Consider the following 16,593-nt stretch of genomic DNA (forward strand, 5'->3'; position numbering starts at 1 on the left):
GCACTGACTTTTCAGAGATTTGACCACACAGGTGGAAGCTTTGAGTCACGTGAATATTGGCAGTGTTCTGTCGCGCACTCGTTTTGAAACTCCTGACAGTCAAATCGGAAGAAAAAAAAAATGTCCTGGGGGCGGGACCATTTAGCTCTAAACCTATTGGTTGCTCTCGGCTGACGTACATTCCAATCACATGTGCAGTTCACCGGGCTGTGCGTGATTGACAGTGCTCTGCCGATGAAAAGAATGTAATTGGAATGTACGTCAGTACATTCCAAGGGGTCAGACAACTATCATGCCGTCGCAGTCCACCGCCCAGACTCCCCCATCCGCATGGGGATAAGGGAGGGACGAAGGATGTACACGTGCCGTTCACGGGCTGTGCGTGATTGACAGTGCTCTGCCGATGACAAGAATGTGATTGTAATGTACGTCAGCCGAGAGCAACCAATAGGTTTAAAGCTAAATGGTCCCGCCCCCAGGAACGTTTTTTTTTTCTTCAGACTTGACAGTCAGGAGTTTCAAAACATATGCGCGACAGAACACTGCCAATATTCACGTGACTCAAAGCTTGCGCCTGTGTGGTCAAATCTCTGAAAAGTCAATGCTGAAAAGTCAGTTCTGAAAAAATACGTTGCAATGGCGTAAACGTACACCTTTACAAGTTTTTAAAACTAAATATACAACCTTTCAAAACTTATTTCTCAATGTATGAACACCCGTTTGCAGAATCCCATTTACAAGGTATCAAAACCGGGAAACAATGAAATACACTGTTAGAACAGTGCCAGATTTTAAACTCTGCAAATGCGCTGGTGAAATTGTTTGAACTTTGAAAATGTGTTGGTGAAAATGATGAAGAAGATAAAATAGCGAAACTATTTCTGCGCAAAGCGCCAAGCCGCTCGTATCCATTCACCGGTTAAACGAGGCAACAGCGAGCACGTGTGAGCGCGAGGATGTCTAGTTTTGGTTTGTGTTGCCAGATTGGGCATATGTCCCGTTTTTCCAGCCTAACGTGATTAAAAGTAGCCAAATCGGGCTGAAAAATGTGCCCAATCTGGCAACACGGACGGCTTATCTTAACAGCCAAGATGATTCCGAGGGATGTTTTGTTTTTAGAAGAAAACTATCCACACAGATAGGTTGGGAATGGTCTACGTTCAAAATGAAAGATCATTACAGGCTCTTTAATTTAAGCCATAAAAAACCTTTGGCACTTAAATGCAATTATGTGGGACTTTATTATTTGTATTAAAAATTGATTTTTTTTGTTTTAAATATCCGGAAGAGCAAAGAAATAAAATTATGAATGATGTGTTAAATGGGCATATGATATCGTCTCATATCGATCGCATGCCCCTGAATCGAAATCGTATCGCGGCAGACTTTTGATATCGGCAAATATCGTATCGTTGTCCAATGAATCGATATAATATCGTATCGTGATGAAACCAGAGATTTACACCCCTAATATACGCCTCAATCGGTTCGGAATAGAATTCTATGCGAAATAGAATAGGTGGTGTAGTCCGCTAAAAAATACTTATTCCGATTAGTTTGGGGTTTAACTTGGAGCAGCTGCAGTAGTTTGCAATTGGTTCACTCCGTCTGTACTTTAATGCACACCGAACTTTACCGCGGTCAAGGAAATTGGATTTATTGCCTGATTCACGTCTTTGTTATTATCACTCCGTAGTAGTTACAGTAGTCCGGTAACTTATCAACCCCAGCGTGTCCGGTTGCTAAGCGATGGGTGACATCGGTGTGTGTGTGTGTGTGTGTGTGTGTGTGTGTGTGTGTGTGTGTGTGTGTGTGTGTGTGTGTGTGTCAGGGAGAACGAGTGCTATGCGGAGATGAATGGACGGAACAATTTTTAGATTTCAAAATCGCGTTATAAAAAAGAAAAAGACAGAATCAATTCGTGGCGCTCGATGTTGATTCTGTGGCGCCGCGCCACACAATGGTCTATGTATGGGAAACACTGAGATATTATACTACTCTACTACTACTACTGTTTTTGCGAACGGTCTGACTTTTGACTCTATACTGCCGCCTCGATTTCCGGTGATATTGCTCCGGTTCTCCCGGAGCACTCCGGATTCGTACGCTCAGAGGCGACGGACCCATTTACGGACGAAACACCTCCGGGACCGGACAAAACGGCCCGTATCCGTATTTACCGTAGGGTGTGAATGGGCCTTTACTCTCTACACACGGCCAACTTGCAGTAAGCATGCCTCGTGTTTCAATTCAAACACAGGTCGTGCCGCAATTAGAGCTACTGCCTCTCACTCGGAGAGTTTGTGTATGTATGAGTCGGAGGCAGAACGGGAGAGATAAGCAGAGTTACGAAATAGCTGGCACGGCTCGAAAATGGCTGTTATTTCAAATGGCACATTTTAATCTGATCGGTTAACCGGTTAATGAGGCTCTGTGGTCGGTCAAGAATATTTTACATTTTCGCCATCCCTACTAGGGACCGGTTCATGTAATGTCAGCTGGAACTAAAACAGTAGCAGGAATGTGACTTTTAATTCTGCAGGATTTAATTGGATTGTTCAAAAGTGTGTATGCAAAATATTTAAAGCAGATGCCTGTCTAATACTAATACAGTGTTTCCTGCAGGATTTTTTTCATTAGCGGTGGTGTGGTCCCCGATCCCTCTAGGGGGGTCCAGGGGCATGCCCCCCCGGCTGGAATTTATTTGTACCCTTTACATTGGAATGCATGAATCTGGTGCACTTTGAGAGGAGAATATGCACTTAAATCCTATTCAAACAGTCCTGTGTATTACTGTAGATGGGATTATTGGTGTTGTAACTTTGCCTTTTGTGTCTTCATTTACAGATTTTTATATTTTTGTATAGTAATATTTAAACAAAAAATGCCACAACGCAAATATAATTTGCCCAATTTATTTACAGATTTTTGCCTAATGCTTAAACACTAAACATGGTTGCTATGCCCAAAGCATAACTGTTTTTTACATAAGACACTTTGTTCAAAAATGAAATCTCCTGCAACAATGGGCAAAACACATCTTTTTAAATTATAAACCTAACTAAACCCTTTGTGAGACAGTGAGAGTCAGGGGAAGAGGACAAGAGAGCGATGATAAGCTTGTTATTGCTTAAAACACTTCTTCTTAGTCTTGGGAGTCAAAAAGTGATGAGAAAATTATAAAATAAATAAAATAATAATAAATAAAAAAAAGTTATACATAATAGAAACTATTCATGATCTTTTAAGAAGTCCTTAGGTTTTTTCCCTGCATTTATGCTAATGACCACATGCTTACAGGCGATTAGCATAAATCCCTAACTAAAATACGCGATAAACGGATTTTATATGGCAATAAAGAACAACATCTATGGATCTAACAGTATGGATTCATTTTTCAAAGTTCCCGAAAATACCTAGGCTATAAATTCCTGACTGGATATAAGCTCCTGTAAAGGCTATGAGTGATCCCAAAAAGAGCGACAACACGCACACACACACATAGGCCTACACACACTCACACAATACTAGAGGAAAAACGGCACGGAGGTTGCGGTTTATAGATACAATAAAATGATTGGGCTCAGAGGGTTTTTAACACTGGTGGTCATGTAGCGACACATTTTAGCGTCTGTCTGTCTGTCTGTCTGTCTGTCTGTCTGTCTGTCTGTCTGTCTGTCTGTCTGTCTGTCTGTCTGTCTGTCTGTCTGTCTGTCTGTCTGTCTGTCTGTCTGTCTGTCTGTCTGTCTGTCTGTCTGTCTGTCTGTCTGTCTGTCTGTCTGTCTGTCTGTCTGTCTGTCTGTCTGTCTGTCTGTCTGTCTGTCTGTCTGTCTGTCTGTCTGTCTGTCTGTCTGTCTGTCTGTCTGTCTGTCTGTCTGTCTGTCTGTCTGTCTGTCTGTCTGTCTGTCTGTCTGTCTGTCTGTCTGTCTGTCTGTCTGTCTGTCTGTCTGTCTGTCTGTCTGTCTGTCTGTCTGTCTGTCTGTCTGTCTGTCTGTCTGTCTGTCTGTCTGTCTGTCTGTCTGTCTGTCTGTCTGTCTGTCTGTCTGTCTGTCTGTCTGTCTGTCTGTCTGTCTGTCTGTCTGTCTGTCTGTCTGTCTGTCTGTCTGTCTGTCTGTCTGTCTGTCTGTCTGTCTGTCTGTCTGTCTGTCTGTCTGTCTGTCTGTCTGTCTGTCTGTCTGTCTGTCTGTCTGTCTGTCTGTCTGTCTGTCTGTCTGTCTGTCTGTCTGTCTGTCTGTCTGTCTGTCTGTCTGTCTGTCTGTCTGTCTGTCTGTCTGTCTGTCTGTCTGTCTGTCTGTCTGTCTGTCTGTCTGTCTGTCTGTCTGTCTGTCTGTCTGTCTGTCTGTCTGTCTGTCTGTCTGTCTGTCTGTCTGTCTGTCTGTCTGTCTGTCTGTCTGTCTGTCTGTCTGTCTGTCTGTCTGTCTGTCTGTCTGTCTGTCTGTCTGTCTGTCTGTCTGTCTGTCTGTCTGTCTGTCTGTCTGTCTGTCTGTCTGTCTGTCTGTCTGTCTGTCTGTCTGTCTGTCTGTCTGTCTGTCTGTCTGTCTGTCTGTCTGTCTGTCTGTCTGTCTGTCTGTCTGTCTGTCTGTCTGTCTGTCTGTCTGTCTGTCTGTCTGTCTGTCTGTCTGTCTGTCTGTCTGTCTGTCTGTCTGTCTGTCTGTCTGTCTGTCTGTCTGTCTGTCTGTCTGTCTGTCTGTCTGTCTGTCTGTCTGTCTGTCTGTCTGTCTGTCTGTCTGTCTGTCTGTCTGTCTGTCTGTCTGTCTGTCTGTCTGTCTGTCTGTCTGTCTGTCTGTCTGTCTGTCTGTCTGTCTGTCTGTCTGTCTGTCTGTCTGTCTGTCTGTCTGTCTGTCTGTCTGTCTGTCTGTCTGTCTGTCTGTCTGTCTGTCTGTCTGTCTGTCTGTCTGTCTGTCTGTCTGTCTGTCTGTCTGTCTGTCTGTCTGTCTGTCTGTCTGTCTGTCTGTCTGTCTGTCTGTCTGTCTGTCTGTCTGTCTGTCTGTCTGTCTGTCTGTCTGTCTGTCTGTCTGTCTGTCTGTCTGTCTGTCTGTCTGTCTGTCTGTCTGTCTGTCTGTCTGTCTGTCTGTCTGTCTGTCTGTCTGTCTGTCTGTCTGTCTGTCTGTCTGTCTGTCTGTCTGTCTGTCTGTCTGTCTGTCTGTCTGTCTGTCTGTCTGTCTGTCTGTCTGTCTGTCTGTCTGTCTGTCTGTCTGTCTGTCTGTCTGTCTGTCTGTCTGTCTGTCTGTCTGTCTGTCTGTCTGTCTGTCTGTCTGTCTGTCTGTCTGTCTGTCTGTCTGTCTGTCTGTCTGTCTGTCTGTCTGTCTGTCTGTCTGTCTGTCTGTCTGTCTGTCTGTCTGTCTGTCTGTCTGTCTGTCTGTCTGTCTGTCTGTCTGTCTGTCTGTCTGTCTGTCTGTCTGTCTGTCTGTCTGTCTGTCTGTCTGTCTGTCTGTCTGTCTGTCTGTCTGTCTGTCTGTCTGTCTGTCTGTCTGTCTGTCTGTCTGTCTGTCTGTCTGTCTGTCTGTCTGTCTGTCTGTCTGTCTGTCTGTCTGTCTGTCTGTCTGTCTGTCTGTCTGTCTGTCTGTCTGTCTGTCTGTCTGTCTGTCTGTCTGTCTGTCTGTCTGTCTGTCTGTCTGTCTGTCTGTCTGTCTGTCTGTCTGTCTGTCTGTCTGTCTGTCTGTCTGTCTGTCTGTCTGTCTGTCTGTCTGTCTGTCTGTCTGTCTGTCTGTCTGTCTGTCTGTCTGTCTGTCTGTCTGTCTGTCTGTCTGTCTGTCTGTCTGTGTCAGATTACAGGCATGTGTAAGTCCTGGTAAATGACCAGGCGCTCAAATAGCTCTTGTAGTTGCATTAAATACATCCAAGCTGCAACATACTATTTTCTCTAAAGGTTTGGCCTCACTTGGCTTCCTCAAAAAAAATCCCCACGCCACCCCACTGTGTGGAAGTGGTAGAACCAGAAACGTTGGAGAACCCGACGCAGTCGTTTCAGATCATAATATCGTCTGGAGGCGCACACAGCTTTTGGCCGTGGTAATATATAATATATGATATAGATATCCATGCATAATATGATAGTATTTAGATATAGAGCTCCGGGACTCGCGCCGGAGCACCCGGAGTGTTCTAGAATATTTACAGAACACGGCCAAAAGCTGTGTGCGCCTCGCCATTGCGATACATCCACTGTAAACACGAGCGCATGGTACCATTGCCGCAAGCTGCTCAGGGCCACACCCCCACCCTCCACCTCCGCCTCTAAAAAACCACACGTTTGTGGGAAGCTCATTGTGGGACTGGCTCGTAGTTCCTGTAATTCTACACCAAGGCTGAATTTCTTGAACGTCGTCAAATACTGTATTAAGGGCCCACTAACACCTAGATATAAGCATCCATAAAGTAGCATGCCATGGGACCTTCAATAATAATTTCAATAGAGTGCTAGCGCTACATCATGTACACAACAATTTGGTATTGCACAACAGAATATTAACATCAAAGTAAAAATGTGCCAGTGATAATGATCTCTCCCACCCTCAGGCTGTAAATCCTCCTCACTCACGTTGGACGGCTTCTTCCTCCAGGAGATACCAGTGGTACCAGTGACCTGGACTTGCATGTCATTGCTACTCTCAGGGCTGGGATCCTTGCTCTGTCCTTGACTCTGGTTGTAGTAACCTTGGGATAAAACATAACCCGTAAACATAGTCTTTATGGGTTAATGGCAAAATTATCTTTACACAACACAAAATGTATTAATATAAGGAATGTATCTTTAATCATCATAAACATCCTTCGGATCCCCTACAACAAAGGAAACCCAATTGGGGTACACCACTCGGGAGGATGCAAAGTGGGGAACCTCACAAAACTAGTAAGGTAGCCATGTAGCCAGGAGGAGTTCCTACCATGGTACCCCCCATTGCAGAGGTCTCGGTCAGGGCTGATGGACAAGGAGACGGGCTCCAGCACCTCACTGCCGAGGTCCCAGGTCAGGCTCTCCAGCGTCGCCAGGTACTTGAGCTTCAGGTCATACAGTGAGATGTTGCTGTCCTGCACCGTACGCTGCTTGAACTCCTGGAGGAACTTCTTGAAGACGCTGCTGATGCGCATGCGCGTCAGCAAATTGCGCTGCTTGATGTTGCGGTTCAGCGACTCGGGGATGAAGCGCTTGTAACTGATGAGGGGGGAGAGGAAATGTAGTGGTTAAAAAGATATGCAAAACATAAAAACAGAGCTTTTAAATTAGGCCTTACTAGGTTTCAATTACAGGATTTTTCCCAATGACCTACAATGGTGGAGGGTCTCTCTACATCCTAATACTGAGGCCCCCGGTGGGCAATTAGAGGAACTACATGTTCCTCTTCACAAATGGGCGGTCATGGCTGCACCAAGTTTGATTAATATGAAGATGATAGGAAACATAAAACTGCTCTCATGTAAACTGTTCCCTACACTTAGACACAGCTCATGGCTTCTAGTATAAAATGCACTGAATAATTTTCCCATGGGCATTAATAAAAAGTGTTTAAAATTTGTTTTTTAACAATAACTTCCTTTGAGCTGCACAAAACTGCAGACATTGTGTAGGGTTGAAAATGATTTGTATTTTGTACTATTAGTTTTATGGGTAGTTTCAGAGATTCTAAATATTCTTAATGTTGCTCACAGAAGGCCATTCTGCACACTGAAACCCACTAGCTTACTACCATAGCATTCCATGAGTATGCTGCCACTTCCATATATGGGCAGTCACTTGCGAGGACTACAGCTTCTGCCTAGGTTTTAACCTCCTTCCATTACATTGCCCACCACAACCTTTCCCTTTGGGTGGTCTCACCTGATTTCATTGGTGTTGGTGGTTGTCAGTGGAATGTCCCGGTTCATGGAGTCGTGTGTGATGGCCAGCACTGCCATGCCCAGACATTCGTTCTCCATCTCATGCTGGTCAACCTCAGACTGGGGAGACCTCAGCGGGGCAAGCCCCTTTTGGAAGTCATGCTGGCCCTGTACGATAAAAAAAAAAACACATTCAAAAGACACATTTAGATGTTTAAAAGGATAGCCTGGGAAGCTGAAGAATCTCAAGCAGACCTGGCCCAGGTCTGACCAATCGGAAGAGTTAATCTAATATGGGGCGGGTCTGATGACTGTACACAGGAGTGCCTATGGGAACACGTTGAGGCATTTTCATAAACGACCAAGATTTTCTCTGATTGGTTGTAGGTTGATCCAATTGCATCCAGAGGCATTTTGGTCTCTGCTGTTGACATCAACCCTTGAAATGAGAGGTGCCAGACTAATACGCATTTGCATCTGGTCTTGCGTTTTCAGGCTTGGGTAAGTCTGTTCAGTAAAAAGAGGGGAGCTTACACACACCTGGGCAAACAAGTACTCGAGAGAGGCAGCGTCCAACAGAGGCGTTCCTTCCGGTATGTTCTGGGAGCCTCCTCGAAGCTTGCTGATGCAGTGTCTCCAGACTTGAGGCTGGCCCTCATTGGTGCCATGCCAGTTCTTGAAGTAAAACCTAGAAAATGTGCACAACACCATGCAAACAAGTAGGTTCATGTATCGAATGTAACTTGTTCTTCCACGACTCTGAAAAATTATAATTGTGGTTATTTGGCCAATTATTAAAACAGAATTAGGATCAACCGATTCTAGCGTCATTAATGAAAATGATGAACCCGTTTTGGTTCTGCATCGGGTTTTAGCCTTGAAGGAAGGTTATCATTTTTGGGAGGCGCACGTAAGGCCTTCAGCAAGGACGTGAAGGGTCCGTAAACCCCCTTGGGTTGCGTCAAAATAGAACCATAATCAACCCTTCACTCATTAGAATGCGTGTTGCTTCAGTTGTAACGGTTTGTCATTTGATGTCAATGTGACCAATATTTTGGTTAATGCATTGATTGAAAATGTTCCCTAGCTAGCTAGCTAGCTTAATGCATAGGTCAAAGAAGTGAGTGTGTGTGTTACAGACGCGTTGATGATGCAACCGTCATGCAACTTGTGCGAAACCGGGAGCACGGAATGTAGCTGCTTCGTACTTTTCTCTTATTGCCATACATCAAACATCAAAAGTCCCACACGTGTTGCTTAAAAGTTGCAAAGACTCTAGGGATGCTTCGATCAGGGAATTTTAGGCCGATCCCGATCACTGATCTTTTTAATCTGGAAATAAATATCAATAGGATGTTAGGATAAGGTTATTAATATCATTGTTTGCTAATTATATAAATGTTCTTGCATGAGTCTCTAAAATGGATAATAGCATAGACTATGAATAATGCTTTGCATTACAAATAATGACTTATTGATCATTATTTTATGTGTCTATGTAATAAATAGTCTTATTTAACTGTGTGTCTGGACGTTTATGAAGATTGTGCGTTAAGCAATGTTTATGTGTTGGCCAACGTTACATGGGAGATGCTTATTTTTTAAGCCTACTTTTTGTTCCTTTGATGGCGCAAGAATATTTTACAGATACACAAACACATTGCTCAAAGGCTGTCACTTTAAAGGCTGCAGTTCTCGCATCTTATGATTTTCAAAAGTCAACCAAGTTGCTGATAGCCGATGGTTACTTTCGTAATTTATTGGGATTTATTTAGAGAGTTTTCTACACTCGTCAACAAGTTGGAAATGCATGATTAGGACCAACAAATTGAGACAAAACTACAATTCAAATATAAAAACATAAATAACCAGCAAAATATTTAAAATATTTTTATGTTTAATTGAAGTCTACATGTATTGTGAGTCAAGACGAATAAGTTATGTTACCGGTGTTATGTTGCGCCACGATAAGGATTTCGCTCTACCATTGACATCTTGCATTCATATTGTTTTTTAAAAAACCTTGACCTATTTTGTTGAGTGGAGCTAGCATATATTCGTTGTGCAGCAAAAACAATCGAACGTAGTAGGTAGCAGTTGTTCATTAACACAATACACGCCATATATTGTCACACCGGCATGTGTAACCCATTTTATTTTCTTCGGAGTTAATCGCTAAGTACTGTACTTTACGATTTCCCCTAAACGCATCGCGGGCGCATGCACGGCAGTACAGAGAAAGTTACGAGACACACACGCAACTGCGATAGTAGTTTATTGATGAAGAAAATGATATAGATAAGATACCGAAATGATAAAGATAAGATACCTAATAAAAAAAAAAGTAGTCTTCTGGGGAGAGCTCCGGACAGGTGCTTTCCGAGTTAATGGAGGGATATCCTGGCTGTTTTTTTTTGAGGGACGACTATTTCAACTGGACTGATTCAACTGCTTTCACCATCATTGCTGTTCCTGCCATCTCTCATCGGGCATATCTGTTGCATGGACATTGTGCTCAAATCCAGGCGGTGGTAGGAACAAAATTAAGGAACCAAACTGAGGATTCTCAGAGATAGAAGACAACGATCCTGATTTTGATCCAGATCATCATGAAGCCGAACAGTCAACAGATGGCCCCTGAGGAAGAGGCCCCTGGGGAAGAGGCCCCTGGGGAAGAGGCCCCTGGGGAAGAGGCCCCTGGGGAAGAGGCACCTGGGGAGGGGGCACCTGAGGTTGAATTCCAGTCCAAGGATGGCCTTTTTTTCAAACTGATGTAGAGGGGATTGGAGTTGAACCAGAAATAGAGGAGCAAGTCTCAGAGATAGAAGACAACGATCCTGATTTTGATCCAGATCATCATGAAGCCGAACAGTCAACAGATGGCCCCTGAGGAAGAGGCCCCTGAGGAAGAGGCCCCTGGGGAGGGGGCCCCTGGGGAGGGGGCAACTGGGGAGGGGGCACCTGGGGAGGGGGCACCTGGGGAGTGGGCACCTGAGGTTGAATTCCAGTCCAAGGATGGCAACTTGCTCTGGTATTCATCCCCCCAGGACAGAGGAGGCAGAGCAAGAGGGGAAAATATCATTAGGATGACACCAGGGCCAACACGGTATGCAACATCTCGTGTGGCTGACATCAAGTCCAGCTTCCAACTCTTTTTACCAGAGTCCATTGTGGAAATTATACTGGCGATGACAAACCTGGAAGGGGGGGGCGTGTGTTTGCGGACACATGGAAGGCATTGGACCAGGTAGACCTCCAAGCCTACATGGCTCTGTTGATTCTACCAGGAGTACATCGGCCCAACAATGAGGCTACAAAAAGTCTGTTGGATGCAGAGTCAGGGAGGCCTATATTCCGGTCAACTATGTCCCTGCAGCAGTTCCATGTCCTCTCAAGAGTTATCAGATTGGATGACAGAGCTACACGACCTTTCCGCTGGCGAGACGACCAACTGGTTGGCATCAGGAACGTTTGGGACAGGTGGGGGGAGCACCTACCACTGATGTACATCCAGGCCCTGAGGTGACAGTGGACGAGCGCCTTGTCCCTTTCAGAGGTCGCTGTCCATTCAAACAGTACATCCCAAGCAAACCAGGCAAGTATGGGATCAAGATCTGGGCAGCATGTGATGCTAGGAGCAGCTACGCCAGGAATATGCAGGTTTAAACAGGGAAACCTGTTACTGGAAGGCCAGAAAAAAAACAAGGCATGCGTGTTGTGTTGGACATGATAGCCGGTCTCAGGGGCATAACATCACATGGGCTTGGTCAGGAGCTGCTGAAAATAAAGCTCACCCTGGTGGGGACAGTGAGGAAGAACAAGCCTCAACTTCCCCCTGCACTGGTTTCGACCAGAGGGAGAAAGGCACTCATATCCAAATTTGCTTTCACTGACACAGTCTTCTTCATATTTGCCCAAGAAAAATAAGAATGTCATCCTGATGAGCACTCGACACAAATTCACCGCTGTCAGCAAAGCAGAGCACAGGAAACCCCAGATCATCCTGGACTACAACAGAAACAAAGGAGGCGTTCACTGCCTTGATAAGGTAATGTATATTTTCATCTGTCATGCATTTGATTTACATGTATTCATGTAAAACATTTTGGGTAAGACAGGTTCAAAATTGTTTCCAATCTAGTCATTGTTTCTTTCATTGCAGCTTACTGGTACATACACCTGCAAGTGAATGACAGCTCGTTGGCCTGTGGCAGTGTTCCACAACATCCTTGATGTGTCTGCATGAAATGCATATGTGGTGTGGACAGCGATTGACCCAGCCTGGAATCAGGGGAAATGTTTCAAGAGCAGACTCTTCCTGGCAGAGCTTGGGAAAGCTTTAGTGACTCCTCTAATTCAACGGTGCCAGCACCTTTCCCGCACACCAGCCAATGGCAGTCTGGTGAGGGGTCTGCAAGCCCCAGCCACTGCCCTGGCCGCACTGCCCCCAAAACAGGGGCCTAATTTGCATTAAAGCTACAGACACTGAAACGGCGCGTTTGGGGAAAGCTTGGGGAAATGGCATGTGATTGTCAAATAACAAATTTTTCGCTAATCCTCCATCCACATGTCTGTGGCCATTGCGACTGTGCCGTCCTTCAAGAAAGCCTTCAGTGACTTTACTAAAGAGTCCCTTTTTTCTTCAGCCATTTCAGTGCATCTCTTTGCAATTGTCATATAGCTGGGAATAACAGAGTTTAAGGGAACCCTTCCATACGCGGCCCAACATGAATTAGTTATTGCGCAAGCTCATTAAATCCCTTGCCATTTACGATGTTAAAAGTAGGGATGCACCGAATATTCGGCAACCGAAAATGGCCGAAAACATCATTTTCGGTTTCGGCTGAAAGAGTAAAAAGGCCGAAAAAAATACATGTTTTACTCATTTATTTAAAGGTACATTGTTCTTAAATTCTTGCTTTAAGGTCTGCTGGAATGTTAGAAAACGTTCAGTATTAAATAAATATTTTGTATCAAATTGGTAATTGTTTTTTTTATTGAAAAGCAAGACAAAAAAGTTTATAAAGGACATTTAATTGTTTGATTTATGCAATGGTGAAAAATTAAAGCAAAATGAATGAAAAACAGCAAAAGCCACATTGGGTATTCGGCTTTCGGCCAACTGTTTCAGTATATTCGGTTTCGGCCAAGAATTTTCATTTCGGAGCATCCCTAGTTAAGAGGCCTAATGTCTTTACAGCAGAAGCTGACACACTTCTCAGTCACCGTTTGTTTCACCTTTGCAGGCATGGGTTTTGATGCTGTTACAAACGATGTGATGGAAGGTTGTTGAGCACTCGTGGAAGGTTTTGAACAGCTTCAATCAGCATGCCTTATCAACGATGAATTCCCTGTTGTTTTGCTGTTGTACTTCAACTGAACGCCGCATTTTTTGCATTTCACATAACCCACTGGCTCATTAAACTCCTTATGCACATGGTCAAAACTTTTCCATGCCTCAGACTTAGCTTTCTTAGGCGCAACCAAAACGTAATTGCCAGAGGCCAGCCTTCGATTCACCTCCTTGGCATCCATTTTCACATCTTTCTCACGCTAATTGAAATGCATCACCTGACCGCTCATTTACCGCGCAAGCCTGAGCCCGGCCGAGCCCGTGTAAAATGACAGAAATTAAGACCGAATCCGACCCGACCCGTCGGGTCCCGTCGGGTTCAGGCAAAGATCTTCAGCTCTAAGCCGCGGTATATATATTCACGTAATTACACTATATCAAATCCCAAAGCAAATTGCACATTACCTGATGGGTATTTGGGGTGATATGAGCAAAAGAAACAGTCACATCTGAGAGTGTGCTAGCGCTGCTCGATTATGGAAAAAAATCATCATCACGATTATTTTGGTCAATATTGAAATGACTTGACTGAATGTTTGAAAACATGATGTATTTATTTAGCATGTCTCGCCCAAAAAACACTTTGTAACAGAGAACTTGGAAATTTCGCCCTAAAAAAATACAGAAAATGGTCAAGTACAAAATGTTCAAATCTAAAATAATGTAAAGATATCTATCCAGCTGTTCTGCACTTTCTATAAAACCTTTAATATATATATATATATATTAGCGGTGGGCCGTTATCGGCGTTAACGGCTGCGTTAACGTGAAACTTTTATCGCGCGATAAAAAAGATATCGCCGTTAATCTATTTTCAAACACTTGCTTGTTCGGACCCATCACGTGACTGAACTAACCAATCAGAAGCTAGAATTTAGACTGAAGTAAACGTGAGGGAATCAGAGAGGCAGATTCAACAGAATATCCTGACTGGGTTAAATATGTAAACATGCAAATATGTAATAATTGTGTAACATAAATATGTAAATGATTAATTGACTAAAAATTGTAAGTACATTTCTAGCAAATTAACTCCAATATAAATTATATAAATTTATTCTACAACTTTCAAATATTTAACTTCTAAACCTTACATTATTATGGATTATTACACGGCTCTTCTCAATGCTGTAGACGCCATGGGCCTTGCATGGGCCTTCCCAACGTTCAGCTGTCAATTATTTTTGTTTATGCTCCGTTCACTTGCATGGGCACTTCACAACTTCCGGCGGTGAATTATATTTGATAAATCACCATTGCCCAGTATAATTGACCGCTGTCAAGGTAAACAAACAGATTTTTTGCCGTTTGCCATTTTAATCTAGATAAATTTTGGAATTAATCTAGATTAAAGAAAAATATCTATGCCCACCACTAATATATATATATATTTGTGCTGTCAGTTTAACGCGTTATTAACGGCGTTAACGCAAACCAATTTTAACAGCGTTAATTTCTTTATCGCGCCATTAACGCTCTTTTGGCTTGGCAAAGGTTGTAGTTTTTTCACCTGCTGTCGAGCAACAACTGGTCTTGTTAGAAAAACTACAACACCATATCGGATCTAGCTACACCGGATACAAAACAACAAGCACGCCGCACAAACTTTTTGGGGCAAGCAAGGATACGGAGCGGGTAAAAAAACTCCTTAAAAGTGTGTGTGTGTTTGTGTGTCTCTCTGTTCGAGCCTGCACGAGAGTTTAATGTTGTCATTAGCTGTTACGTCTTTCTGACCAATCACAGTTCAAGGCCTACCTGGGCTGTACCACTTTTGGAGGGGCCGCTCAGTTACTCCCCTCTAGACAAATCAACTTGGTTGCGACATTGACAGGTTGTAATTGTTGCGTCTGTTGAGTGAGTGAAAGGTTGCGGGTGCACAGCTCAGGCTGCGTGACGGCGCTACACGGAATTTTATAAACGCAATATTGTTATCCCGCAGTCATCAGCCCGACAGCCCCGAAACGTTAACGTGCATGTATCTTTTGTTTGTGTATGTGGGCTAGGGCTGTCACTTTTTATTAGATATTCGAATATGCATTCAAATATGACGTGAAATATCCATATTCGAATCTTACTACTATAATAGCTGGCATGTCGCACCAGTTACTCATGTGCGCAGGTACCAAGCGGCCTGCATCTCTCACACACACACACACAGCACGCGCAAACGCATACATACATCGCAAGCGTGAACATACACACACCGCACAAACATACATGGAAACGCACACACGCGCACACACGCGCACACACCGCACGTCAAGACAAAGGCAGCGACACATACACGGAAGCGCGCGCACACACGCGCACACACACACCGCATGTCAAGACAAAGGCCGCGACACACTCGCCCATGTAAGACTTTATGTTTCTAAACATCACGGCTCAGCCATCAATACACACGCAGGTAAGAACACACATGCACGTGCACACACCGCATCGACACTCGCCAAGTTAAGACGCTATGTTTTTAAACATAACGGCTCCACCAACGACACACGCGCAGGTAACACACACGCACACACCGCAGCGAGACTCGCCCAGGTAAGACGTTATTTTTTAAACATAACGGCTCCGTCATTGATACATGCGCAGGTAAGAACACACACGCACGCGCACACACCGCAGCGATACTCGCCAGGGCAAGACGTTATGTTCTTAAACATAACGGCTCTGCCATCGACAAACACTCCCAGGTAAGACGTTCTGTCTATAGACTGTAGAAATTGAGATGAAAGAAGGGAAAAGACAATTTCTCACCTCGACACGCAACAGCAGGTCGTTCATTTTTAAAAAAAACGATAAATTCAAACATTGCGCCGACCAGCATATCAACAAAAAAGAAGCGCAATCTCTTAAAGAGACCGCGTCCCTATAACACAGAACGAAAACAAGTTGATAACACAGTAGGGCTGGGCGATTGATCAAATTTCTGTCTCGATTTTGATTTTAGCGTCTTTTATGAATGTCTCTTTTAAAAAAAAACAAGGTGGAAACTTGAAAGAAAATCCACGTATGGACGAGATTGACTCGGCGACCACAAACACGGAACCTGCACCTTCGGACAAAGCCAACTCCGCCCATGACTCCGTCTCGGCCAACAGGAAAACGTATAGGTTTAACCCCCAGTGGTTAAAAACTTTCAATTGGCTGGTCTAGGACCAATCCAAGAAGTGTATGTTTTGTAAATGTTGCCTCGAGGCAGGGGAAAAGACGTCTGGGAAGACACCCTACATTAAAGGGAACACAATTTTCAATAGGGACAACGTCATAAGCACAACTTGTCAAAGCGTCACATCGCTTGCCGGGATGCTTTTTGGGCAAAAACACAGGTTAACCGTGCTGGTTCGATCACCGTTACTGTGAGCAAACAAAACAAAAGCATGAACGAGGACTAGTGCTGGCAAGCGATTTAAATATTT

At 44.1% G+C, this 16,593-nt stretch overlaps 1 protein-coding gene and 1 long non-coding RNA gene across 2 annotated transcripts in view; both read right to left on the reverse strand.

The window, feature by feature from the left end:
* jak1 (Janus kinase 1) overlaps positions 1–16,593 on the reverse strand; it is a 118,816-nt gene that overhangs the window by 71,892 nt on the left and 30,331 nt on the right. The window contains exons 4-7 of the mRNA XM_060066509.1: positions 8,359–8,506; positions 7,820–7,986; positions 6,888–7,156; positions 6,542–6,657 (exon numbers count right to left, since the gene is read on the reverse strand). Coding sequence (XP_059922492.1) covers positions 6,542–6,657; positions 6,888–7,156; positions 7,820–7,986; positions 8,359–8,506 — 700 coding nt within the window. The remainder of the gene's footprint in view (positions 1–6,541; positions 6,658–6,887; positions 7,157–7,819; positions 7,987–8,358; positions 8,507–16,593) is intronic.
* LOC132468736 (uncharacterized) lies at positions 10,077–11,676 on the reverse strand. Its single transcript, XR_009528259.1, has 2 exons — positions 10,810–11,676; positions 10,077–10,779 (listed from the first exon to the last, which is right to left on the reverse strand). It is a non-coding gene; the product is annotated as an uncharacterized LOC132468736 (long non-coding RNA).

The sequence above is a fragment of the Gadus macrocephalus genome, chromosome 12 (genome assembly GCF_031168955.1).
Source record: "Gadus macrocephalus chromosome 12, ASM3116895v1".
Taxonomy (NCBI): domain Eukaryota; kingdom Metazoa; phylum Chordata; class Actinopteri; order Gadiformes; family Gadidae; genus Gadus; species Gadus macrocephalus.